General features: G+C 44.1%; 2 protein-coding genes across 2 annotated transcripts; one reads left to right on the forward strand and one right to left on the reverse strand.

The window, feature by feature from the left end:
• The first annotated feature begins 138 nt into the window (after positions 1 to 138).
• chd4a (chromodomain helicase DNA binding protein 4a) lies at positions 139 to 21565 on the forward strand. The gene is made up of 41 exons (XM_030784757.1): positions 139 to 252; positions 775 to 916; positions 3115 to 3233; positions 4323 to 4568; positions 5219 to 5337; positions 5625 to 5899; positions 6521 to 6645; positions 6924 to 7059; positions 7961 to 8130; positions 8876 to 9112; positions 9414 to 9617; positions 9940 to 10151; positions 10368 to 10499; positions 10895 to 10994; positions 11371 to 11562; positions 11893 to 12093; positions 12369 to 12506; positions 12678 to 12799; positions 13005 to 13178; positions 13473 to 13614; positions 13767 to 13898; positions 14058 to 14175; positions 14429 to 14553; positions 14654 to 14746; positions 14848 to 14986; positions 15077 to 15246; positions 15463 to 15652; positions 16286 to 16372; positions 16486 to 16577; positions 16697 to 16830; positions 16940 to 17084; positions 17616 to 17772; positions 18660 to 18763; positions 19044 to 19296; positions 19538 to 19603; positions 19732 to 19887; positions 19991 to 20099; positions 20236 to 20368; positions 20483 to 20678; positions 20913 to 21076; positions 21387 to 21565. Exons 2-41 carry the CDS (start codon positions 853 to 855, stop codon positions 21399 to 21401), a joined length of 5886 nt encoding a protein of 1961 aa, XP_030640617.1. The 5' UTR covers positions 139 to 252; positions 775 to 852; the 3' UTR covers positions 21402 to 21565.
• Positions 21566 to 23741: 2176 nt separating this feature from the next.
• Positions 23742 to 26626, reverse strand: si:dkey-266f7.9 (1-phosphatidylinositol phosphodiesterase; the record flags this gene model as incomplete). The annotated part of the gene is made up of 2 exons (XM_030792664.1): positions 23742 to 25230; positions 26030 to 26626. Coding segments are annotated over 2 exons (942 nt in total), but the record flags the coding sequence as incomplete, so codon positions are not given.
• Positions 26627 to 27183: the final 557 nt, after the last annotated feature.

The following is a 27183-nucleotide window of genomic DNA, read 5'->3' on the forward strand; positions in this document are numbered from 1 at the left end:
ATGGGATGTCTGCCCCCTGATCTCTTTGTGTGTGTATGCAAAGGGTGTTAGTGAGAGAGACGCCGACGTCGTCTGTATACCGGACAAAATATTCGACAATTAATGTACCGGTTAATTAATCAAAATATATAAATATAAGCCTGCATACAGCTGTGTTCAAGAGTGAAGCGAATTTAGAGCGGGAAAGATTTACAACCACATCAAGTTACCTTTTTTAATCCTTTTTCTGAACAAGGGGACCATTCAAGTTGTGTAAGTACAGTAACGCTACATTGTTGGTATTTTTGTTCCTCTGAGGTAAATCACCCTTTGGGCTCTAATAAAGGTAAACAGAATGGACTTTAAACGATAAGTGTGTCTCTTACTATTTATACATCGAAGGTCTTAACATCACAGGACGCTTTCATCGTGCTTCAGAATTTAGCCGGTAAAGGCTAACGTGCTGCAAGCGTGTTAGCAGGCATAGCTGGCTCGGTTTGAGGAAGCTAGGATAGGTAGTTAGCTATCTAGCCGGGCATCGTGAGCTTGAGAGTTCTGTCCGTGTATCGCTTTAGCTTATTATTATGAGAAGTTGTGTCTTGCTTGCAGGTGCAGGTTACCTGTTCCAAGTTTGACGTGAGGGGTCTGAGTGCCTTGTAGATTCTGACTACTCTTATTCACATGGTGCCCAATGCATTTACCAGTAGCCTACTTAACTTCCGTTTTCTTATTGTTCTTTTAATTTCCACCCCTCTGCGAAACCGGCTTTCTTTCCTCCGGCATCGACTTGACCAGACGCTAGACTGAGCTTGAGAAGAAACGGAGGACAAAAGTGTATTCAGCCTCTGGAAAAGGTGAAAATACACGAGTATTATGTCGGGGAGCGAAGATGATAGAGATGATTTTGGACACAATGAAGACCGGTCCATGATGCAAGGTATGTTAATTGAATTATTGGTTCTCACAGTTATACAATGCTTTAAAGATATAACGAAGTCTACGCAGGTGTAAAGTAATTTGTTGCATATCTACGTAGAAGATCTCATCTTAGTTTTCTGTAAAGTTGTTATAGTGTAACTTGGATAACTGGGTTACAAAACTAGGTACTTTTAAAGTTTGGACATCAGTTTGGGACTTGTTTGTTGTTCAGAACAACGTTCCTTCATTATTTACATTACTCTTGGAATACCCTAAGTGTTACAACACTTAAGCCGAGATCAGAACTGAGATATTTATCATGTATTGCTAATGGACCGCAGTTCTTCGTACACTACTTTTAGACTGGTATCTGTTAACAACTAGCTCTTCGTGCTACTAGTTAGCCCTGTAGCTAGCTATGCTAACTGACACAAAGTGCCTAAGCAATTTCTCAAGATGGTTTGCCGTGATCACGGCGGCCATCGCGTCCGATTTTTTAGTCACTGATGCTCTTTCGAAAATCCCGTACCGAGTTCCATTTTTTCACTTTTGTTTTTATAGTCTTTGCAGTTTTACTATTTATTCTACCGGCATCACTGTCTCGCGGCCTACCGGTATTTTCGCGTGCTGATGACAAGCCAGAGCTACAGTTAGCCATTTCGTTGATGACGTTTGTTGGTCATCATGGCGAATCCAGATACTTAACATCTACACAGTTTTGGATACGTCGTTCTGAGTCCTTGGGCGATTGGAGGCTTTACAGAGCTGAAAGAGGTATATGTTTATCATTCAGGGACTGTGTTTTTCACGGAGTACCCGACGCAGTTTTTCGGATGTGACGACGATGGTTAGGAGGGAAAAAGTGAAGGAAGGGGGTTTCCCTGGATTTTTTTTTGTAACGAGAACATTAAGTTATGAATTTCTCGTATACGGTGATCGCTTTGGGGCGTTCTGAAGTTGTATTTGTGTACAAGAAAAGTGGTCAAAATTGCACATACATGGTGGTATGTGTTATTTTGTGTTACATAGCCTCGTTGCAAAAACTTTGCTGATATGTCTATTACGATATTCTGTCCTGAGTGTTGTGGCGGTATAGTTCCACTGTCTCAGTGTTGTTACCCTACTAAAATATTAGAAAATTTGACCCCTAAGCCTGTAGCGGTTTACAGTGTTTAAATAGTAAGTCATAAACAAATTCACATGTGCTGTCTTAGCCGACTTGATAAGTGAATAATTTAAACCATATTAATGTAGCAGTAGTTAGTTGCTGATAGCTCGTTTACTTTTTCCTTAACAAACGAGGCCTTGTCGAGTTCTAGTAGCTAATGATGTTATATTGTTCTGGGGCATGCGACTCACAATTTGGAGAACGAACTAAATGCGCCCTTAATCAAGCCGCCCTCTCTCTCTTCCTTAAAGTCAGTACGTCGCTTTAACGTGAATTAGATATAAGCCTGTGACAATATTAGATGGCTCGCGAATACCAAATGGGATTGACGTGTATGGAGCGATACGCGATCACGTGACCTGATCACTGTGATTTGACCTATTAACAGCTTATCTCTTTCTGCAGCCATTGTCCACCGTCGAAGTGCCAAACAAGCCGCTAATAGGGAAACAGCCTTCAAGCGCGCCTCCGTTTCTTCGGTCTAGACAGTGTTATTTAAGTTTTAAACCTGTATCCAGAGCGCTTAGATGCCAAGCTTGTGCAAATATTGAAATTTTGTCTTCTGTCCAGATAGATAATGCTCTTAGCCAGAGTGCGAGTTATACAATAACAGTCAGGGATTTAGGGGACTCAGACCCCCCCCCCCCCCCATGCCCCCCTGTAACTCGAACCCTGCCGTTAGCACCTTGGTTGGATTGTATTACACCATTTTTGTGATACTGCGATTGTAGCACACTGAACGGACTCAGGGTCTGGTTCAGGAAAAGTCTTACTGTCTGAAAGATGTATTGTTACTATAGTTAATGTGAGAAAGGTTGGAAGAAATATTGTCATCTGTGCATTTCAGTGCGTTTCACTGAATCGTCGCAAAACCACATGATACATCTTAGTTATTAACGCCAGCACAATTACAGGAATCGGGCACAATGCAGAAATTTAACCACGAGATGCAAATTCTGAGATATGATGTTTGTGAGGGGTTCTGCCATGGTTGTGCCGTTGCAGTGAGAATTTATGGTCTGTTTTCATGTTTGTGTTTGTTTTTACAGATGAAGAGGACCTGGAGGAGGACATGTCGGAGAATGAAGCGCCCAAGGTGAAGAAGAAGAAGAAAGCGAAGAAGAGTCGTGAAAGCAAAAGCAACAAGAGGCAGCGGCAGCGCAGAGAGGTATGGACCCGGATGTATGTGTGTGAGAGGACCAGGCAGGGTGGAACTGAACAGACCCAAAGATTTGACATAGTATTAGTTAGTCATCTCTGCTCCGTCACATGTCTCTCTGTAAAATGCTGGAGCACACACATGCTCATTGATTTTGTCGGGTTGTTCCAATAGGTGTATTGTGTTGTGTGTCAATGCGCCTCTTATCTGTGTGTTGTTTTGGTGTGTGTGATACACAGTAATAATGTCCCTGTAGCAGTGTTGTTGAGATCTGTGTGTTTGTTCTCTCAGTCTTTGTGTTGTGTGGCCCTGATGTTTCTTTGTGTGCTGTTGTGGTGTGCAGTAATTTATTTTTTAGATGTGTGTGGTTGTATATTTACAGTGAGTCTGTGTTTATGTGTGTGTGTTGTGTTTCTAATGTCAGATTATTGATCTGGCGTCACGAGCTGCTATACTTGGCCTGTTGTTGCACTGTTCAGGTGTTTCGTTTTAATTTTGATGTTTGTGTGTGACTTTGGTAGTTCTTGTGCATGTGTGGATATGTGTGTTGTGAACTTGTGTGTGTGCTTGTAAAGTGAAACTCTGGGGGTGTTCCAGAAAGCAGCACTTCACAGTTAGCCCCATGCCTTGAGCGCAAAGTCAAAACTGTCCTATAAGAGAGAAGCTGTAGGACATTCTTATCAGCCAGTCCTGATGCTTGACTTGCATAATTCTGATCTGAGTGTGTGCCATACTGTTTGTTACATAACGTTGATCTGTGTAATGGTGCAGGATTTTTTGTGTAATTCTTCTGTGTGTTTGTGTGCGTATTATAGAGCTGTGTTGTCAGTTGTCCGCAGGTTGTGTACGGTCGTATAATTCTGATGAGCGTGTTTGCACTGGGGGAAGTGTAGGCCTATATGTGGTTGTGTGTGCGTGTGGATTACAACTCAGCCTCCAGTTGTCTGGAGGCTGTTTACAGTGTTATAATTCTGGTATGTGTGTGATTTCTCTGGAGGTTCTGTATAGTTGTATAATTCTGATGAGTGTCTATTTGTGTGTCGTTAGGACAGTTCTCTGGAGGCTGTGCACAATGGTATAACTTTGATGTGTGTGTAGGACTTGGCTGTCAGTTCTCCGGAGGCTGGGGAGGGGCCTGATGTGGACGAGGGAGACGAGGATGGAGGAGGGGTGCGCTCAGACAGCGAGGGGAGTGACTACACCCCTGGCAGAAAGAAGAAGAAACGAGCAAGCTCCTCGAAAGACAAGAGAAGGAGCAACGCCGGGGACCGGGCCGCCGCTTCGGCCGTCACCAAGAGGAAAGAGCTTGAGGAAGAGGATGAGGAAGATGATGACGACAGCCAGGTGAGAGCTGATGTTTAACACACGGTAACAAGGGAGGGACAGGGCTCTGTGATAGAACAGAGTTTGCCCAGTTTCATCTCTCTCACTCTGGGCTGAAACATGCTCCTGGTTCCTGTCTGTTCAGTGCTGCTCTGAGATTTGATTATAGTAGATTATATTGAGGGGCGCTGTGCTTCAACCCCCTTTCTTTTATTCGGCATCTGTGGGTTGATTCAGATTTAACCAGCCAGACCTAGAAACATAAAGAATTATTAAAATATATGCTAATTAGTAATTATTATTTAAAGTACTTAATCAGTTCATTTTCAGTGTAGTTAAGACAGCTACGCTCACTTTTACGTTATCACCTTAACTGTTCTCCCAGGTCAGTGAGATTAAGTCTACTGCAAACTGCTTTAACAAACAGTGAGATTATAATGTGAGGTACTTTGCCAAAATAATGAGATTATAACAGAGGTTGCTTCAGTAAAGCAGTGAAATTGTAATACAGAACATGTTTCCAAAGGTGTGAGATTATATTACAACACACTTTCCCACAGAAAGATGACCTTCACCAGGATAGTATGATTATTAGGTGTGGAGTGACAGGTTTCATCCCTGGTGGTGTTTTGTTTCGCTGTTCTGATCATGGCGGATGGTTTGTGTTTTAGGAACCGAAGACCTCCTCTCAGCTCCTGGATGCCTGGGGGATGGAGGACATCGACCATGTCTTCACTGAGGAAGACTACCGATCCCTGACCAACTACAAGGCCTTCAGCCAGTTTGTCAGGTAAAGTACTGTTCAGAAGGCTAAAAAAATCAACCCCAAGCCCTTTCTTTACCTCAGGAGAAGGAATAGACTAAAAAAAAATTATTTCAAAAAGTAGAATTGACCATCCAGGATTTAAATGAAAACTTAAATTGTTTTTTTTAATGCTGTACTCAAATGTGTTTCTACCTTATGTGTTTCAACTCTTTTCTCTGTATGTGTTTTTTTTTTCACTTGGTTGAGGTCTCCACAATCAACTCTTCAGTCAGTTCTCCTCATTGACCCTTTGTTCCCTGGTTGTCACACAGGCCTCTGATAGCGGCTAAAAACCCGAAGATCGCCGTTTCAAAGATGATGATGGTTCTCGGTGCTAAGTGGCGGGAGTTCAGCACTAACAACCCCCTCCGTGGCTCGGCTACTGCGAATGCTGCCCTGGCCGCGGCTAACGTGGCGGCTGCCGTGGACAACATGGTTACCAGTGGCACGGAAACGCCTGCTTCCACACCCAGTGTGCCCCCTGCCCCCGAACCTCAGCCTCCACCTGCACCTCCTCTCCGCAAGGCCAAGACCAAAGAAGGCAAAGGTTAGTGTTTTGGGGGTGGGGCTTCTCTGTAGGCTCCCCTTCTTGTGCACAGAGCATGTGTGGTTTACAGCAGAGCTCCAATGGGCAGCTTGTCTGTGTTTCTGCTCATCTCTAACACACAAGATCCAGCCAGTCACAAGCCAAGTTAGTTTAAATGGGGCTCCAGTCTTCATGCACTACATGAAACGTACGTCGTCTGTCAGAATCCGGTTTGTAACAACTGTGTTAGAAAGATGGACTTAGAATAACTGTCATAGCAGCAGAAATGATTACATTCATTGCTTTAACAGTTGCTTTTAAATGCTCCAAAGTGACATCCAAGAACCATGTATTACAAACCAAGAAATCTGGAGAAAAGCAAAGGGAAAAAACCAATTATTGACTCTGTGAAGGGAGCCTTTGCCTCATGCATCCCTATTTGTCTACATTAATGTGCAGTAGATGTAACTGGTTGTTGTTTCACATATGAGAGTGCAGTGAGAGAGGTTAGTGAATAAAGAATTTGAGCCCTAATGCGCACTGACTTCTGGTCATTTCATATCGGGTTCAGTCGATCTCTGTGGGGGGTGTTTTTTCTTGTCGTCTGAAGTCTGCGTGTTTGTTCTCTTCTCTGTTGTCCAGGTCCAAATGCTCGTAAGAAATCCAAACCAGCTCCAAAGCCTCAGGAGAAGAAAGTGAAAACCAAGAAAGTCGCTCCTTTGAAGATTAAACTCGGAGGCTTCAACAGCAAGAGGAAACGCTCCTCTGTAAGATTTCACATCTCTCCCTCTCTCTCTCTCACTCATTTTCCATGTTAATTTCCTCCTCTCAGAATGAAGAGGTTAGGATGCATCACACTGAGAAGAAACATTAGCACCCCCCCTCCATATCTGTGTATCTGTAACCCTTTTCTCCTTCAAACTCCGGGTTTCACTTAACCCTCTCTCTCTCTCTCTCTCTCTCTCTCTCCTTCTCTCTCTCTCTCTCTCTCTCTCTCTCTCTCTCTCTCTCTCTCTCTCTCTCTCTCTCTCTCTCTCTCTCTCAGAGTGAGGAGGATGATGTGGATGCGGACAGTGACTTTGATGATGGCAGTATGAACAGCGTGTCTGTGTCTGATGGCTCCAACAGCCGCAGCAGCCGCTCCAAGAAGAAGCCCAAGACCACCAAGAAGAAGAAAAGAGGTGAGGGGTCTTCTGGTGCTGCTGGATCCGTCAGAGACCCATTTGGATCAGCTGCTTTAATACCGCAGCGTGGATTGACTAACGATCAGTCTCAGACGTGAAGACTGTTTTAAATCGCGGTCTTAGGGATGTTCGCGGTCACTGAATGGAAGAGTCATATTTACGTGGGTCTTTAGCCTCGCTGTCCGCTTGAGAAGTGCTGAGGAGTTTGGTGAATCGATTTTCAGCGGTCGAGCAATTCCACACACATTAGTCTAACAACCAAAACTGCTTGTTTCTATTTTGAGGTCCTGTGTTATTGCTAACCATATTAACCACCGTGAAATGGGTTTGACTACGTGACTCTTGGTTATTTGGCTCTAGCATGTCTAAAGAATCAGCATGCTTAAGGAGGAGAGATGGTGTTTTCTCCTCCATGTCGAAAGAATCAGCATGCTTAAAGAGGAGGGACAGCGTCTTCTCCTCCAAGAGAGACACGGTGCTTTCTGGATAGAGACAGTCATTACACTATGATTACATTCAAAAGCTTGTGAGGGTTTTTTTTTGTGAAACACCTGTTCAGATCACCTTTTCCATTGTCCTTAGCTTCAGATGCTTTTGTGAAGGGGTAAAAGGAGGGCTATTTCTGGGACAGAGGTTGTGTACTGCTGTCTGGAGTTGTCAGTGTCTGTAGGCTGTGAGGAGGAAGAGGAGAGATGTCACTGAGTGTGTTTATAGTGAGCAGTTAGTGAAGAAGAGTGTATTGGTGTGATTGATGAGGACTGTCCCCTGTGACTGCTGCTTCCGGCCTCTGCATGTTGTGTCTTCATGGAGAAATAATCTTGTTCACAGTTTGTCATCAGATTTTTTTTTTTTTTTGGAGGATAAGCTGACTCTCTCTCTCTTTCTCTCTCTGTGTCAGTGGATGAGGATGGGGACGGCTACGAGACAGATCATCAGGATTACTGTGAGGTGTGTCAGCAGGGTGGGGAGATCATTCTGTGTGACACCTGTCCCAGAGCCTATCACATGGTCTGTCTGGACCCTGACATGGAGAAGGCCCCTGAGGGCACCTGGAGCTGCCCACACTGCGTGAGTGCACACACACACACACACACACACGCACACACACAGAGTGACCCTGACATGGAGAAAACTCCTTAAGGTACCTGGAGTTGCCCACTCTGTGTGAGTCATTGCCGTCACACGCAACAGGGTTTCAGATGTCAGCATGGCTCTGATTCATTCTGTCAGTTACTAATTGGCCAATCAGATGCCAGCCTTGCTCTGAGTGATGCTTTCAGTCACACTGATGGGCCAATCAGACATCAGCATGACTGAGTGACAGACACTCCCTCCAATATGACAGTCAAATGAGCTCTGATCTGTGAGTGAGTCTCATGCTGGTCTTGTTGAGGTATCCATCCTTCATACTTTAACACCTCTTCTTTAAAGACAATCAACAGCTCTCCTGACACCCACAGTCGACAGGCCAGTGCTTAGCAATGTATCATAGCAACCACAGGCCTTTGTCAAATTAACACTCTCCCAAGTATTGGACTATAAATGCAGCTGCTAAATTTGACATCTTTTAAATTACTTGGAAAAGTATCAGGTGAAATTGTTTACATCAGTTTTACACACACACACACACACACACACACACACACACACACACACACACAGGGACATGCCTGACTGATACATGCAACTCCAGTTTACCATTTTCACTCATTTCCGCTCCCTTTTGGTTTCCCATTTTTCTCTTTCTGTATCTCTGTCTCTCTCTCTCTTTTAAAGTATTTGCATTTCTGACATTATTTTACTCTTCCCTCAGGAGAAGGAGGGCATACAGTGGGAGGCACGTGAGGAGGGCTCTGACGGTGAGGAGGAGAATGAAGGAGACAGGGGAGAAGCTGAAGAGGATGACCATCATATGGAGTTCTGCCGCGTGTGCAAGGATGGAGGAGAGTTGCTGTGCTGTGACTCCTGCCCTTCATCCTATCACATCCACTGTCTCAATCCTCCTCTGCCTGAGATACCCAATGGAGAGTGGATCTGCCCCCGCTGCACTGTGAGTCAGCCAATCAGAATGCAGCCAATCAGAACACAGCCAATCAGTGACTGTCACTCATCTTTTGTCCAGTTTATCTGGGGTTTTAGCTCTGAAAATGCTCTCCGTAGTGCGATCTTGGCTAGTGACTGTTGTACTGAGAGCTCCTGTAACAACAGTATATGTGTATTATCTTTATAATTGTAACATTTGGGAATGTGAAACTTCATGTTAAAATTAAAACGTATTTGGGAAGGAGGAGACGTAGTACTCTCTTTAGTTCTTATACTCTATGTCTCTCCCCCCTTTCCTTTGCTTTCAGTGTCCTGCCTTGAAGGGTAAGGTGCAGAAGATTTTGACCTGGCGATGGGGCGATCCTCCTCCTCCCACCCCTGTACCACGCCCCCCTGACCTTCCAGCTGACGCCCCTGACCCCGCCCCGTTGTCCGGCCGCCCTGAGAGGGAATTCTTCGTCAAATGGCACAACATGTCATACTGGCACTGCTCTTGGGTGTCTGAGCTACAGGTATATACACACACACACACTCTTACTCATATATATACTTATACATGGACAAACCCACACTCTCAAAAGAACAGGTGCTGCTTATGGTTGTCAGAGCCGTGGGTACACACACTTACAACCTCACCCACTCAGATTTGTAAAAGCAACCCATGAACACAATGGCCAAATGCATTTTAATATATGAGAACAACCAGTGGATACTGGTATTTTCCTCATATCCTGACTAATATGCAGTCACTCTTTTTGGTTATGTTTGTGGTTTGGGTGCATTTGGACAGAAAGTTCCGGGGCTGTGTCTCATGTCCTGTCTGTACTGTTTCAGCTGGAGCTGCACTGCCAGGTGATGTTTAGAAACTACCAGCGCAAGAACGACATGGACGAGCCACCGCCCATCGATTTTGGAGGGGATGGAGATGAAGACAAGAGTGAGAAGAGGAAAAATAAAGACCCAATCTATGCTCAGATGGAGGAGAAATACTATCGCTTCGGGATCAAGATGGAGTGGATGATGATCCACCGCATCCTCAACCACAGGTAAGTCTGAGTCAGTTTACACAGGTGAGTGAGTCAGTTTACACGGGTGAGTGTCTGAGTCAGTTTGCATGGGTGAGTGTCTGAGTCAGTTTACACGGGTGAGTGTCTGAGTCAGTTTACACGGGTGAGTGTCTGAGTCAGTTTACAGTGAAGGCTGCTATACCTCGATGGTAGTATGAATAAACATATCCTTCGTGTCTTCTCTGCCCTGTGCAGTGTGGATAAGAAGAATAACGTTCACTACCTGATCAAATGGAGGGACCTGCCCTATGACCAGGCCACATGGGAGTCTGAAGACATGGACATTCCTGACTTTGACGCTTATAAACTGCAGTACTGGAACCACAGGTAACACATGTGCATACACACACACACATCCACACACACACGATAAAAACATGAAAGCAAACAACACACAGACATTCCGTGCATTCACAAAACCACAGATACAGTAATATTAAGAAACACACGGTCACGCTCCCGTGCACTAACACAAAGTTACACGGATGGCAAAGAGTAGACACACACACATGCACACATATATATGTACACTGTATATTACTTTAAAGTGTTTAATACATATATTTAGTGTGTGTATTTTATAGTACTTTGCTGTACGCTGTACCTACTTATGGTTTTTGAAAGATGACTTTCTTAGTGACTAAACCTCCTCTGTCTCCTCTCTGTTTGTCTCTCTGTCTGTCTCTCTGTCTCTCCTCTCTCTTTGTCTGTCTCTCTGTCAGGGAACTGATGATGGGAGATGAGGGCAAGCCAGGAAAGAAGCTGAAGATTAAGGGCAAAATGAAGAGATTAGACAGACCTCCAGAGAACCCTGTGGTGGATGTGAGTAGACTGCCCCCTGCTTGCCGTGTGCCAACATTGCATGAGTCCATTTTTCACAAGCTCTGTAAGACTGATTTTCCTTTAGCCTGACATGGTTACGTCTCCTGAAAGCACAAAACACATAACTACCAATGACATTTGAATGTTCCATCTGGCCTTAATGGGTTAAATAATTGAAGGATTCTTTTTTTTTTTTTTTTTTTCCGGACATTTGATAGATCAGATCTTTAGTTAAGTCCAGTTGATGGCTAACTGATGTGAACATCCCTGTTTCATTAATTTGTTCTTTTACCTTCCTGACCAATGAATATGACAAAGCGTGACCTTATATCAATCCAGCCATCCCTCTCTCTCTCTCTCTCTCTCCCCTCTCCAGCCCACCATAAAGTTTGAGCGTCAGCCAGACTACCTGGACTCTACAGGTGGGACTCTCCACCCATACCAGTTGGAGGGGCTAAACTGGCTGCGCTTCTCCTGGGCTCAGGGAACAGACACTATCCTGGCCGACGAGATGGGTTTGGGCAAGACTGTCCAAACTGCTGTGTTCCTCTATTCCCTCTACAAAGAGGTGCGTGTGTGCGCGCATGTGTATGCCACGTAGTGGGTATAGTGAAGAATGCATTCCCATATGCACTTACATAACTGACATACAGATGTCATGTGTTTTTTAAGTAACTGTTAAAATGAATACTAGCATGTTACAGTACAAGGTTAAACTGGACATGTAGTGCGGCTGAAAATACAGCAAATGTAAATTATGAATCTCATTTACATATTAACTCTCTCTCTCTGTCTGTCTGTCTCTCTCTCTCGCTCTCTCTCTCTCTGTGTCTCTGTGTGTCTCTCTGTCTGTCTGTCTCTTTCTCTTTCTCTCTGTGTCTCTCTCTTTGAATGAAAGGGTCATTCAAAGGGGCCGTTCTTGGTCAGTGCCCCTCTCTCCACCATCATTAACTGGGAGCGTGAGTTTGAGATGTGGGCTCCAGACATGTATGTGGTGACGTATGTGGGAGACAAGGACAGCAGGGCCGTTATCAGGGAGAACGAGTTCACCTTCGAGGACAACGCCATCCGCGGAGGAAAGAAAGCCTCCAGGATGAAGGTGAACCACAAGCTCTGCCTTATAAGCATTGATATAAGAGAAAGGAACCCAAATAAAGACTAGTCACAAAGAATATTTTCATTTGTGACTCAGAAAGCAGCCTGGCCAGTGTCACATTTAATTTTCTGTCTCGTTCTATCTGGTGTCTCATTTTTAGTTCCCTTTGCGTTTTCTAACGTTGTGTTGAATACTCGTACTCTACTGGTGTCACACATTTTATTCTCCTCCTTTTTTGTCTCTTTTTCACATGTCGAATGTTCCTCCCCTCTCTGCAGAAAGAGGCCGCGGTGAAGTTCCACGTGCTGCTGACGTCCTATGAGTTGATCACTATAGACATGGCCATACTGGGCTCCATAGACTGGGCCTGTCTGGTGGTGGACGAGGCTCACAGACTCAAAAACAACCAGTCTAAGGTACAGAGACAAAAAACAGTCTGAGGGAATAAAAACCAGTCAGCAAACAGAGTTATGTATGGTATGTGTGTGTGTGTATTATGGATCAAGTGGGAAAACATTCATCAAACAGGATTATGTTTTTAAAGTTTGTATTATAATGTATGTGAGTGTGTGTGTGTGTGTGTGTAGTTTTTCAGGGTGTTGAACAACTATCCGCTCCAGCATAAGCTGCTCCTGACAGGAACTCCTCTCCAGAACAATCTGGAGGAGCTCTTCCACCTCCTCAACTTCCTCACCCCCGAGAGATTCAGGTAGGAGAGCCTGTCAGTGCTTATGGCCTCCAAAGGAGGAAACAAAACATTTCGATCCTGTTGCTTTGTGCATCATTGCCATAATATAAGTTAGTTGAAAACCACTGGAGGACAAATCTGCTCTGTCAGTTTTCTACACTGATGCAGAGACACACGAGAATCACTCGCCACCATTCATCTCTCTCTCTCTCTCTCTCTATATCAGTAACCTTGAGGGTTTCCTGGAGGAGTTTGCGGACATCGCTAAAGAGGACCAGATTAAGAAACTCCATGACATGCTGGGTCCACACATGCTGAGACGACTGAAGGCCGATGTGTTTAAACACATGCCGTCCAAAACCGAGCTCATCGTCCGAGTGGAACTCAGCCCCATGCAGAAGTGAGTCACAGCCAAGTAATGGACAAAGAGAGAGAAAATGAAGGGGAAAAAAAGCATGTTACAAAGTCATTCTATCATTTTTTAACTGCTAGTTGACAATAGACCGAAAGCCACAGGTCTGGACTCAAACATTGTGGGTGTAGTGTGAGTCACTACCTGTGTTTATTAACTCTTGAACTTCCAGCAGGCTGCAGCTCTGATGGGCTAAGGCAGACTATTGATGTAATCATCTGTAATAGGATAGGCTGAAGCAAACAGCGATGGTCTTCATGCCTGTATTTTGTGTCTGACTAGGAAATACTACAAGTTCATCCTGACACGAAACTTTGAGGCTCTGAACACTCGTGGAGGGGGAAACCAAGTGTCCCTGCTCAACGTGGTCATGGACCTGAAAAAGTGCTGTAACCATCCCTACCTTTTCCCTGTTGCCGCAATGGTACGATCCACCTTAACCCCCCACTGATTATAGTCTATAAACAGTGAACATACAGAAAAGTCACTTGGATTGATGGTGCAAAATATATTGTTTTTTGAAGTGATAAAGTGAATGGGTTACTTAACTAATTTCTGATTGGTTGACCTGAACAGGAGGCTCCAAAGATGCCCAATGGGATGTATGAAGGCAGTGCCCTGGCTAAAGCTGCCGGGAAACTGCTGCTACTGCAGAAGATGCTGAAAAAACTCAAGGAAGGAGGACATAGGGTTCTCATTTTCTCTCAGGTATACACACAGACAGATGCACGCACGTGCACACACACACACACGCACACACACACACACGCACGCACACAAAGAAGTAGGACACAGAATACTAAATTTCTCTCAGGTGCACACACACACTTGAGTTAATGTGAGCGGTGTATTGATGTCCTTGGTTAGATGACTAAGATGTTGGACTTGCTGGAGGATTTCCTGGAGCATGAGGGTTACAAATATGAGCGCATCGATGGTGGGATCACTGGAGCCCAGAGACAGGAAGCTATTGACCGCTTCAATGGTGAGACCCAAACAGCTCTTCATCCAGCTACTCTTCCTCACCACGCTGACAATGACTTTAAGGCACAAATACTAATGCCACCCTCGTCCTCACTTATCACACATTGTAACCATAACTCTAACTGTGCCAGTTAAGCTCCTGACCTAACACTAACACCAGCCAAACTCTGATAATTTTGGAATTCCTTCTCATTCTCCATTATATGCACACACTCGCACATACGCTAACCAAGCCTTCTTTCCTCTTCCCCCAGCACCGGGAGCTGTGCAGTTTGTGTTTCTGTTGTCAACGAGGGCTGGAGGTCTGGGTATTAACTTGGCTACTGCCGACACCGTCATCATTTACGACTCAGACTGGAACCCTCACAATGACATTCAGGTTTGGGTTTTCAAAAGCCTATTTTCCATATGTTTCAGTTTTAAGTTCTACATCCCAGCATGTCTGATCTTGTTCCCTGTCACTCTCTCCTCTCCCTCAGGCGTTCAGCAGGGCCCATCGTATCGGCCAGAACAAAAAGGTGATGATCTACCGTTTCGTCACTAAGGCGTCGGTGGAGGAGAGGATCACTCAGGTCTGTCTCAACACCTTCCCTCATCTCACCTCAGAACCTTTCGCCTGGCTCTACGTTTTGAAAAATAAAACCCTCATTCACCCGCTCTTCCTCTCTTCCAGGTGGCTAAGAAAAAGATGATGCTGACCCACTTGGTGGTCCGGCCCGGTCTGGGCTCCAAGACGGGCTCCATGTCCAAACAGGAGCTGGACGACATTCTGAAATTTGGCACGGAGGAGCTCTTCAAGGATGAGGGAGAAGGTGAGTCCACCAGTACAAAGAAAATTTACACACAAAGCGAAATAATCAGAGGAATGAGGTGGAGTTGACAGGTTGTTGTGTTCTGGTCAGGAGAGAATAAGGAAGAGGACAGCAGTGTGATCCACTACGACGACAAAGCCATTGACCGTCTACTGGACCGGAACCAGGACGCCACCGAGGACACAGAGCTCCAGAGCATGAATGAATACCTCAGCTCCTTTAAGGTGGCCCAATACGTGGTAAAGGATGAGGATGAAGAGGTGGGTGTCACATGCATATACTCACACACACACGCGCGCACACACACACACACCCCTACCTGTGTAAGACACCTCAGCAAATCTTGAAAGTTCAAGACTTCCTCACACTCAATCCTTTCTCTCTCTCTCTCTCTCTCTCTCTCTCTCTCTCTCTCTCTCTCTCTCTCTGCTGTCTCTCTGCTGTCTATCTCTGGTCTCACACTCTGGCTGTGTCAGGAGGAGGAGGTGCAGAGGGAGATCATTAAGCAGGAGGAGAGCGTGGACCCAGACTACTGGGAGAAGCTCCTGCGTCATCACTACGAGCAGCAGCAGGAGGACTTGGCGAGGAACCTGGGCAAGGGCAAACGCATCCGCAAACAGGTCAACTACAACGACGGCTCCCAGGAGGACCGAGGTAGTAGACGGGGTAAACGGTGCACAATATTACTCCCTGGTGTGTGTGTGTGTGTTGGGGTGTGCAGGTATTAAGCACCAGCCAGCATGGTACAAGTTTGGTAAACCATGTATATGCCTGTTTTTAAGGCTCTTGGGAATCGAAATCATGATGCTAATCTGTATTTCATTATAAATGTGATTGTCTGTGTGAAAATGATCAGAGCCAGTGTTTAGCAGCATATATTAAATTATCCCTTATTACCTGTGAAATATTATTTGGATCATAACTCATACAGAACCATAGATCCCAGACAGAAGGGTTCGGATAAAACACATGCACTGTTACAGTCTTAAGCATGCATAAATTTATGTTCTTCGGTTTACAAGGTTAAGTCATCAGGTACACTGGCCAGAGAGAACATCTGCTTCTTTTTATGAATGGCCACTACTGTTTCTCATTTTTATCTCACAAACACACACACACACGGACATAAACAGAGAGTAATCATACTTTATTGTCTCAATGACCAGCTGACACTCAATCATAATTACTTATCTGTCCGTACATTTATTGCAGAGATATGTGATACATCCTGTAGAAACATCTCTAGTTGATTTATAATAAAACTGAACTCTTTGTTATTCCTCTGTACCCGTGTGACAGATTGGCAAGATGACCAGTCTGATAACCAGTCTGATTACTCCGTGGCCTCAGAAGAGGGTGACGAGGACTTTGACGAGCGGTCTGAAGGTGAGACATGTAGTTACCAGTTGGGTTGGGAGACAGGGAGCAGAAATGGAGCTGTTGAAGCAAATGGAATAGCTCTGATGTCTCTCTTTATCTCTCTCTCTCTCTCTCTCCAGTGAACTCTCGTAGACCCAACAGAAAAGGCCTGAGAAATGACAAGGACAAACCTCTGCCCCCTCTGCTGGCCAGAGTGGGAGGCAACATCGAGGTGAGTTCCCCCCACCACCCTGTCTAGTTTGTCTGCCTGTGTATCTTGCGTTGTTGTATAGTTGTGTACCAAAATGACACTGGAGAAGGCTTGATTGTGAGAGTTGTTGTGTACTTTAGGTGCTGGGTTTTAACGCCCGTCAGAGGAAGGCCTTTCTCAACGCGGTCATGCGTTACGGCATGCCGCCCCAGGATGCCTTCACCACACAGTGGCTGGTCAGGGACCTGCGAGGCAAATCAGAGAAAGAGTTCAAGTGAGTGTTTTCCCTCATTCTCATTACCATTACTGCTGCGGCGTGCCTCAAGGGTCTATACTTGATCCCTTTCATGTTGCTCATCACCTTTCATGTCTCTCTCTTTCAGGGCATACGTGTCGCTCTTCATGAGGCACTTGTGCGAACCCGGTGCAGATGGGGCGGAGACCTTCGCAGATGGAGTCCCGCGGGAAGGGTTGTCACGACAACACGTTCTTACCCGTATTGGTGTGATGTCACTAATCCGAAAGAAGGTAATTGCACCAGTGCCTGCTTGGCTCTTTGCAATCTGGTTTTACTCGTTTGACTCACTCATTCCAAATACTGTTTATAGCTTAACATTGTTATTTGGGAGGCTGCAGGATTATTGTGGAATTAATTTTTTTACTGTACTGACATAACAATGGGAATTTGACATTTGCTTTTGTCATGGACTTTATTAGTGATTGTGTTTAGTATATTGAGTATTTTGAAATTTGTGTAGCATCTACAGTTGAATAGAATTAGTGAGAAAAGAGCCTGATAAAAATACGAAATATATAGATGCCTTTAAATATACATTTTAGTAGAAGTAAAACCAGAAAACGAATTGATTTTGATTTTATATATGGATGGTAGTCGTGTCTGTAATAATGTGTGTGTTAGTACAGTGTGTGATAAGGTGTGGGGTTTTTGCAACTACAGAACTAACTGATTTTGAGTTTATAAATGAATGATGGTCCTGGCTGCAGTGATGTATGTTTGTCAGTTCAGTGTGTGATAAGGTTTGGGGGTTTTGTCACCAGGTGCAGGAGTTTGAACACGTTAATGGCCAGTGGTCAATGCCCTGGATGATGGAACTGGAGGAGAATAAGAAGGCAGCCGCCGCCCACCCAGACTCGCCCGGAAAGACGCCCTCTACAGGCACACCAGCCGACACCCAACCCAACACGCCCGCCCCAGGTACAGCCCCGCCCCCCTGCCCCCTGTGTCTCTCTGTGGTTCCTCTTTGCGCTATGTTTCTGCAGACAGCTGGGAGAGCAGTCTCAGTTAACCCTGTAACAGTGTCAGTGTCTTACTCTGTCTTTGACTTCCTTGAGTCATTTTGTCTTCTATGGCCTTGGCAACTCATCTCACCCCCTCATTTAACCTGTGCCTTCTCCATGGCTACAGCGGGTCGGTTATAACTGTCACACTGTTTTGTAATTTGGGCTACTCCATTTTAGAGAGGAGAAAGACAATTGTGATTATTTACTTATAATTAACAGGGTTCCATTTATATTCTTTTGTTTCAATATGCACAAAAATATAATTGTGCTAATAATTGTAGACATCTTGAGCTCAGCATATAAATTGACGTTTTTTTCATGTTGGTGATTTCCTACTGCAATTGAAGTACTGAAGGAAGAGATGTAATTTTTTGCAATTATGGAGATCAAAACTGCAAATATTATTAATGTATGATTAATTGTGCAGCCCTAGTTAAAGCTTCCTCTCCTCCTGTACTGTTCCACACCATCTCATTGTTTTGATTTTCACAACTGTTGTTCGGTTAGACACTTATTTCTGTGGGTGAGACATAGTGAAAAGTGTGCCTCAGATTACTGCCCTCTCACCCTTGCCCTCTTACCCCCCTCAGCCCCAAAAACGCCCTCCACTGGCACACCCGCAGACACACAGCCCAACACACCCGCTGCAGGTAACGCACGTGCACACACACGCTTTGCCCACGCTCTGCTGTTTTAACCTCCACAGGACTACAGTGACCAAGGGAAAACTTGTTCTGCAGTACTGCACAGATGCCTCAGAATTCATATCCAAACTTCATGTCTCTCTGTTCAAATCCACAGACGAAGCCTCCAAGTCGGAAGATGCCGGAAAAGAAGTGGAGAAAGAGAAGGAGGGAGAAGCGGAGAAGGAAAGCAAAGAGCCCAAAAAGAGCACAGAGTCAGAGGTCAGCACTGGGCCACACGGCTAACCCCCCCCCCCCCCCCCCACCTCATATACAGCCCCCTCTCAACCCTAGTCCCTTAAACCACGCCCCTACCACTGGGAAACCACTCAGTCTTCATTCAGTTCATCTGAGTTCTCTTTGACTGACTTGACATTTAACAATTAAATTACGTGAACCTATGAAATATTATCAGGGCTGGATGAATAGCCTAAGTGAAGGTGATATGAACTGTTAACAGTCTATAGCTGTGAGTTAAACAGAAACTGTACCACTTGAACAGGTCATTGCCATTCCTGACGAAGACGAAAAAACGCCCTCACCCAACGAGGAGAAGGACAAACCGGCTGAATCTACCACAGAGACAGAGAAAGCTAGCAGCGGAGAGGAGAAAGATAAAGAAAAAGAGAAAGAGAAAACTGAGAAGGAAGGAGACAAAGAGGAGAACACTGGAGAGGCAGCAGAGGAGAACAAGTCTACAGAAGAGACCAAACCAGAGGTGTCTGAGGTCAAAAGTGAAGAGCCTGAGGTTAAAGGTGAGTGTTTTATGGTTAATATGAGATTCAGTGTAGACTTTTCAAGATGAATCATTCAGATAAAGTATGATCCTTGGTGAGGTATTATTTTTAAATATTTCTTACTTTTAGATTTGGCCTGTAACTGACTTGGGATTGTTTATTCATGAGACTAGTTTTGAAAACACAAAGCGGTGCATCAGTTATGAAGCTGAAGTGTAAATTTGCATGGAATTGACTGACTTTCTGTTTGGCCCTCCAGCAGAGGAGAAGAAAGAAGAGAAAGTTGAGAAGATGGACACCACTCCTCCTCCAGATGAGAAGAAAGGTAGAGATAATCTTACAACCTCTTTAGATTGGCATAACCTCCGTCCATTACCTCACACTGGACAGTATAACTGGCTTTGTGTGTTAGTCCCTATTCACATTCTCTCTCTCTCTGTACTGCGGCTTCAGAGCAAAAGGAGGAGAAGGAGGCAGGGAAGACGGAGGAGTCAACCAAGCTGCAGAATGGAGACAGTGCCAAAGATGCTGCAGCAGCTGGGGGCAGTGAGGAGAAGAAGAAGGCCAAGACTCGTTTCATGTTCAACATCGCAGATGGAGGATTCACTGGTAGGGGGATATTTCTGTCTCTTTGTCTATCTCTCTTTTTAATGGATAATGTCATTCAGAAAAGTTGTCTAACATGTGCCCTGTCTCTCTCTCTTTTTCTCAGAATTGCACTCCTTGTGGCAGAATGAAGAACGAGCTGCCACAGTTACCAAGAAGACCAATGAAATTTGGCATCGTCGCCATGACTACTGGCTGCTTGCTGGCATCATACAGTATCCTTTACATTGTATTCCTGCCACATGAAACCAAATGAAGTTTGTGTGTGTGCGCGCGCGCGTGAGAGAGAGAGATGAAATGAGCGGTCTTTTTCGGCCTCCGGTGTAGGAGTCCTTAACGGCGGTGCTTCAGACACGGCTATGCTCGGTGGCAGGACATCCAGAACGACGTGAGATTCGCTATACTCAACGAGCCTTTCAAAGGAGAGATGAACCGAGGAAACTTCCTGGAGATCAAGAACAAGTTCCTCGCCAGGAGATTTAAGGTAAAAGACCAGACAGATAACGTGTAAAATTTTTTTTTTTTTTTTAAGTTGTCAAACCGAGTCCGTACTAGCGAGAGAGGCCTCTCTAGAACTTTCCGTCTGCTCTTCCCCCAGCTGCTGGAACAGGCCCTGGTGATAGAAGAGCAGTTGCGTCGGGCTGCCTACCTCAACATGTCCGAGGACCCGTCCCACCCCTCCATGGCTCTGAACACGCGCTTCAGCGAGGTGGAGTGTTTGGCAGAGTCCCACCAGCACCTCAGCAAGGAGTCCATGTCTGGAAACAAACCTGCCAACGCCGTCCTGCACAAAGGTGAATGGCCTTAACTCTGCCCTCTCACTGCTCTAACCCTGCCATGTGGAAACCGAGAGAACTCTGTGCTAGGATCAGTAGAGTCACTTCCCTCAGAGAGAATGTTGAAAGCTGTCTTTTTTCTTCTCTTTGCGTTTTTTTTTTTTTTTTTTTTTGGTTCCATTCCTCTTTTCCTTTGTAACTCACTCTGTACAATTCTCTCTCTCTCTCTCTCTCCCCATTTCTGTCATTTAGTCCTGAAGCAGCTGGAAGAACTGCTTAGTGACATGAAGGCAGATGTCACCCGTCTCCCGGCAACTATTGCTAGGATACCACCTGTTGCCGTTAGGCTGCAGATGTCCGAAAGGAACATCCTGAGTCGTTTGGCCAGCCGAGGGCCGGACACACAGTCCCAGCAGGTACTGAACATGGATGTGTACCTTTAAAAACCACTCTGACCTCTTAACTAGTAATTTAACTTTACTTTTCTGTATTTTAGGCAGAAGGAGTATATAAAAAAAAACTTGGTTAAGTCATACGTGGACCTTGGAGTTCTTGGCTCTAGTTTTATGTACTGACACTTTTTGATTTAAATCAATCTCTGTGCTTTCTGAGTTGCTTTGGAGAAAACCATCTGCCAAAAGATTTAATGTAAATCTTTTAAGCATCATTTGTTCATGTGATATTTATTTATAACTTTGTGTGTGTGTGTTTTTTCTTTGCTCCCAGGTGCCTCAGCAATAGCCCTGTGGTTGACTTTCCCTCCTAACCCCACCCAAGCACCGCCCACCACCTCAACATTCCCGATTGACACCTCAGAGGACATCTCGCCTTAGCTTGAAGCCACACCCCTTTACCTATTATACGGACAGGCAGTGCTTCTGTAGGCAGAAGCCTAGAGGCTGTGGAAAAACGAAGCTATTTTATTTCCCTTTTTTTTTTTTTTTGAACTTTTTTCTCTCTTTGTTATCGTTATTATTATTATTGATATAATGTTATTATGGTTTTTGGGACCTACAATAAAAAAAATAAAAACTAGCGGTCAGTTTCATCTTTTGCTTTAAAATGGTTCAATGACTCACCCCCTATTAGTTAACACAGAGTTTGATAATCCTGTTTAAATCTATCACGGTTTCCAGTGGCCTTTTACATTTATCAAAACATGTATAAGTATTTTCTTTCCCCTTTGCTTAAGAAAGGGTGAATTGCTTTTATGCTTACAAGAACTTCTTAAACATCTGCATGGTTATGTAAGTGATTAGCTTCTCTGGCAAAGCTGAGAAGGCAGTTTACAACACTTGTTTTGTATCTGGACAATATGATCCTTGTGCAAGTTTGGTATGCTTTTGGCCAAATATTGCCAGTGGTGTTCAGTTGGCCTCTTGACTCTGCTTTAATATGGAGAAGCTGACGTCACAGTGAGGATTATTTTTCATATAGTTTGACAGTGAGCATGTATGAAGTCATTTCTTTTTCCAAACAGTCTCTACAAATGTATTTGTGACGTTTTTAGATGCTGTTGAGCATTTGGTGATGAGATTTGATGAATGTAAGAACCTTGTTAATATTTTTTTTAATCCACATGCAAGTATTTGGTGTCTCACTGCAAGGCAGTTTCATTAACCCAGTCCTTAACCTGATGAAACATAGGTTGTTCTAGGTGGAAACACAGTAACATTACCACACGGGGGCAGCATTCTTCAGATAAACCTTATAAAAATAGTGCCTAAGGTCCATACTCAGGATAAGCTACGTTTGTTTCGGATACAGCAGGGATCCTATGCCAAAAGCTGTGGGACGTCATCTGCTTAATACATATTTACTGTGGTTAAATGGACGAATTTTAGTTGCTCAAAAAAATGAATTACATGTACTTTTCGGGCGCGTATGAGTAGAAAACTGTTACATTTTGTGCCCCCCATATAGGCTGCTGTAATTGTAAGGCAAAGAATGCCCCATTTAAACTGACTAAAAATTAGCTCTCCAGTTTAAGCGTTTTTTTGTTATTGCTGTTGCTGGTTGCAAGCAGTGTTCAAAATCCGAATCCTTTTCACCCATTTGACTGAAGCAACAGACTCACCTTTGTGCTGAACCTCTCTGTTTAACGTCTTTTTTCCTCACTAAATTTGGAATGACAAAATACCCCCGCCTTTCACCCTGTGAGCGCTGGGTTAGGCTCCAGCACCCCCGCTACCCTAATGAGGGGTAAGCGGCTTAGATAATGAGTGAGTGAGTGAGTGATAGTGCTGGACTGCGATTGACTGGCAACCTGTCCAGGATGTTTCCCCGCCTTACGCCCAGTGAACGCTGGGATAGGCTCCAGCACCCCCAGGACTCTAAAATAAGCGGCTTTGAAAATGTGTGAGTGAGTGAGTGATAGTGTTGGAACAAAATTCTCTTCAGCACTCCCTGTAAAAAGTGACGTAGGCTATAACCTATCACAGATTCTGAGTTAGGTCAGAAAATGTGAGTTAGACTGATGCCTACCTGCAGTGATGTTCAGAGTGAACTACTTCTGTCATGTCATGAAATAAGCCAACGACCTACTTGTCAGTGATTCTGTGGTGTGACAGATATTTAAAGGATTATATTTTGGTTTCACTCAATAGCAAGTTCTACTGGAGAACTACCAATACTGTCTGTTCTCATGCAATTAAAGGCTGAAATGAATTATGGTGCAATTCAAGATGCAGCGAGGAAGATCTCTAACCCTAAAAATCTTTTAGCAGACCAGCATCTGGGGCCAGTAGGCAGACATCAATGACATACCCTGACATGGAGTGTGTGAGTGTGTGTGTGGGGGGGGGGGGGGGGACCCATATTATTAATATCAGTCTTTTGAGATTTGGTAGGTGCATATTGAAAAGAAAAGTGACATTTGGAGAGAATAGTTTTTTAAAGGCTTGCTGGTACACTAATGGGCTTTCTTACACAGCTCATTAGTTGAGAATGACATGTTAAAGCAGGCGAGGAGCTGTGGAGTAGATTTTTCAATTTTAGAAAGTTTGGGTAGTATCAACAATTTTTATTTATTTATTTATCTTATTTATTTAGAGTTTCTGAGTTTCTACTTGATGGAAAAAAACCTTCTTTGGGGTTAACAATTCAACTTCTCAATTTTATTTGTATAATCATTCTCCCCGTGTATACTGTACACATCTTCCTATTCATCCTTCAGTTACCCTTGTGTGTAATCATGAGCGTTTTTCAGTCTCACATTGATATCAAGTGCTTGATGTGGTGTTCCACTGATTCAGCCTTTTTCATATGTCTCCTGACGGTTCTGCGTAGCTTGATTTGAATCATCCTATCGCATACAAAGACTTCAAATAGTGTATGTCTCGGAGTCGTGAATGAATCCTGCATGTTAGTTTCAAACTCACTGTCTTGTTTTGTAGGCAAAAGCAACAGTTAAAAATGATGAGGACACTGTTATCCCTCTGTAGACAGTGAAATGTAGTAAATGAGATAAACACAAACAGCCTTAGTCCTCTAACTTTGGATGTCAGAGTTACTGAAGGTAAGTACTGAAGCTAAAATACTTCAGTTAACACCAAAAGACTGCCATCTATCTGTCGTCTATCCCAACTTTTTAAACGAAGGGAATATTCATTTTGAGTCAGTCTACAGTTTAAAGACTGACTGTACATTTATCTCTAAATGAAAATGTCAGCAACTACAACCCAAACATATAATGAAGGAAAATGAGTATGTAACTATAAAATGACTTAGCAGATGTAATTTTGAAGTAAGCTAAGGGACACTAACGTGGCATGTGGTGTAAATATGGGAAAGCAGACAGCAGGCAGTGAAAGCATGGTATCTGTGTGGGAACAATTATGTAAAACCCAGATGAGAGTTAAGTAACTGTTTCAACAAAAATAAACTCAAATTGTTAAACTGGACTCCCAGCATGGAATGGTGTGACTGAAGTAGACTGCTGTTTGGTGTCAGGTCTAATATCCATTGACACAAATCAGATCTTAGGGGTTTGATTTGTCAAAAGCTCCAAAATGTCTGTGTTCATTGAAATATTTCAAAAAATATTAAGCATTCTTTTGTACAAAGGAATACATTTGTGCAAGGGAAAAAAAAGGATTAATGGTAAAATTTGCATTGCAAATTTGAATAATGCAAGAGTTATGCATCAACTAAGGAAGTGCCAGAACTTTTTTTTTTTTTTTTAATAGACTCCTATCCGCATCCAGTGCTTATCGCTTTTGGGGGTTTACAGAAAAATATTGACTGAGGGTGACATGGTGCGTGGTAAGGGAAATGTGTTTGAGCTATATTCCCCTGGGGAGTTAAAGCCAATGATGAGTTTCACAAGCGGAGCAGCTGGGAAGTCCATGGTGATGATACCGTAACGCCTCTTCTGGTTGGCGCGTTCGATCAGGTAGTCGTACAGACGAGGGTTAATACGCTTGGCAAGGGAGTTGGGGTGTGCAAGGATGCTCGCTCCACTGGAGTACGTGAGGAAGATGCGGTCTTTGCTGCCAACCTCCGCTGCCTCGAGGTGAGTGTGGATGCTTGACCACTTCTGATCGACATGTTCAGTCTGAAGAGATGGCACCTACAGGAGAGAGAAGTAAATGTCACGTTCAGTTTTATAGGTAACTCATTACAAAACATAAAGTTATAAACAGTGCATTTCTGTCAAGTTTTTATCATTTAAAACATTTGGCGAACAAGCTAACAAGGTAATGGTCACCAGTTAGCCACTATGCAACATTCATGTACAAACTTTAATTTTTAAAAAGTGTGTAGAACACTAAGAATATGCTGTAACACAATATAATTAATCAAATTAATTTACCGTGTGGTGTAGGTAACTTTAGAAGGTCATTGATGTTCTGTTTACATGGTACACTCTAACTGTGGTTTTTGCAATTTGTACTGGAGCACAGATGAGACAGTCAATGGCAGTGTCTCAAGTAGGCCTAAACCTTCCTTTCCCTTGAAAAGACATCCTGCCAGCTGCGCTCTGAATACCAGTGCCTGATGCCAAATGCTCCTAATTCTGATCTGATAGCATTCCTCTGAAAAATTGTGTCATGTTCTCAGTAAATATTGCTCAATTTTTTGTACCCAGTTTACAAGTTTGTATTATGTGTATGGAAAAAGCTAATGCTCTATACACATTATGACAATAATATTTTGTTCCTCCAAAGTGTTTTTGTGCACAACTAAGCTGCCCCTATCTGTTAACCTCCTTTCTGTTGCAGTATACTACGCTCACAGAACGGTACTGTTAGCAGTGTAAATGACTGTGACTGGAACTGAATCAAATGATCACCCTAAGAAGGAATTCTCTGACACTTCCCACCCCCACCGCCCAAAAAAAAAAAAGAACCACAGTCAATCGCTGTTACCTGCCAGTCGTCTGCGATGTCCAGAGACCGGTAGCGCATGCCCAGGTCAGGCCCAGAGAATTCCTGCAGGACGATCAGTTTGCCCCTGGCCTCACCCATTGTGGGCACCAGGCGGCTGTGCCACAACAGGTCCCAGCTGGCGTACTCATTGATGTATCGCACCACCGCGCCATAGATATCGCCCGTCTCGCTCAGCTCCTCCCGCAGTCTCATCAGCACCGTCTCGCTGGGCCATTCGGACAGGAAATCTGCCACGCCCTTCATGACGTCGCCGAAGTGCGCCCACTGGTAGGAGATGCCATGGTGGATGGTGAGGTTGCCGTTCACGTGCCGTACGCGGATGTCCAGGAAACGTATGCCTGCCCGAAGCTGCTGGGCCAGGGACCAAGAGTTGCACCGGGCCAGAGAGCCTCCATACAAAGCCATGGTGTTGTGTGTGCCAGGCATGGTGACCTCAGATAGGAGTCTACTGTCGGGGATGGACGCCATCCAACCGGGATTGAGGAACTCTGGTGTGGGAGTGTCATCGTAACTGGTGGTTTGAGTGGCGCTCTTGACGAGGCAGTTTACCCTGATTAGTATAACGAGAGTGTGTGTGTGTGTGTGTGTGTGTGTGTGTGTGTGTGGTGACACAGATAACATTCAGTCAAATTTGCATCAATATTAATGATCAAATCAAGGACCAAATAAGGGGAAATTAAAAAATGACTTGTACCCTCTGGGATAAAAGACATCTTAAAATTAACACTCTAATGTATGAGTTTCTAAAGCAACAGGAGATATAATGGATTTTGAAAGAGGTTATATAGTTGGTGCATCAATGAAAGAAATGGCAGCAGGATCTGAACAAATCAGAGGAACAGTGCTAGAAATCATACTAACATACACTGAACAAAGACAAGCATCAGAAGAACAATGATCACAGTTCTGTGACCAAAAACAAAGGGTAAAAAGGTAGAGCTGAAAAATAATCAATACCGAAAATGGAAATGAAGTATTCTTCAAAATAAAAGTCTGCGCTATAGTTATTCCTGAAAATAAATAAATGGACTAGTAATTTTGTCACCTGGATTTTTGACAAAGAAATTGAACATTAAAAAGTGCTAACTTTGATCCAACTCATCTCACATAGGACATAGGCAACAACAACTGAC

This window comes from Chanos chanos, chromosome 1, assembly GCF_902362185.1.
Source record: "Chanos chanos chromosome 1, fChaCha1.1, whole genome shotgun sequence".
Classification (NCBI taxonomy): Eukaryota; Metazoa; Chordata; class Actinopteri; order Gonorynchiformes; family Chanidae; genus Chanos; species Chanos chanos.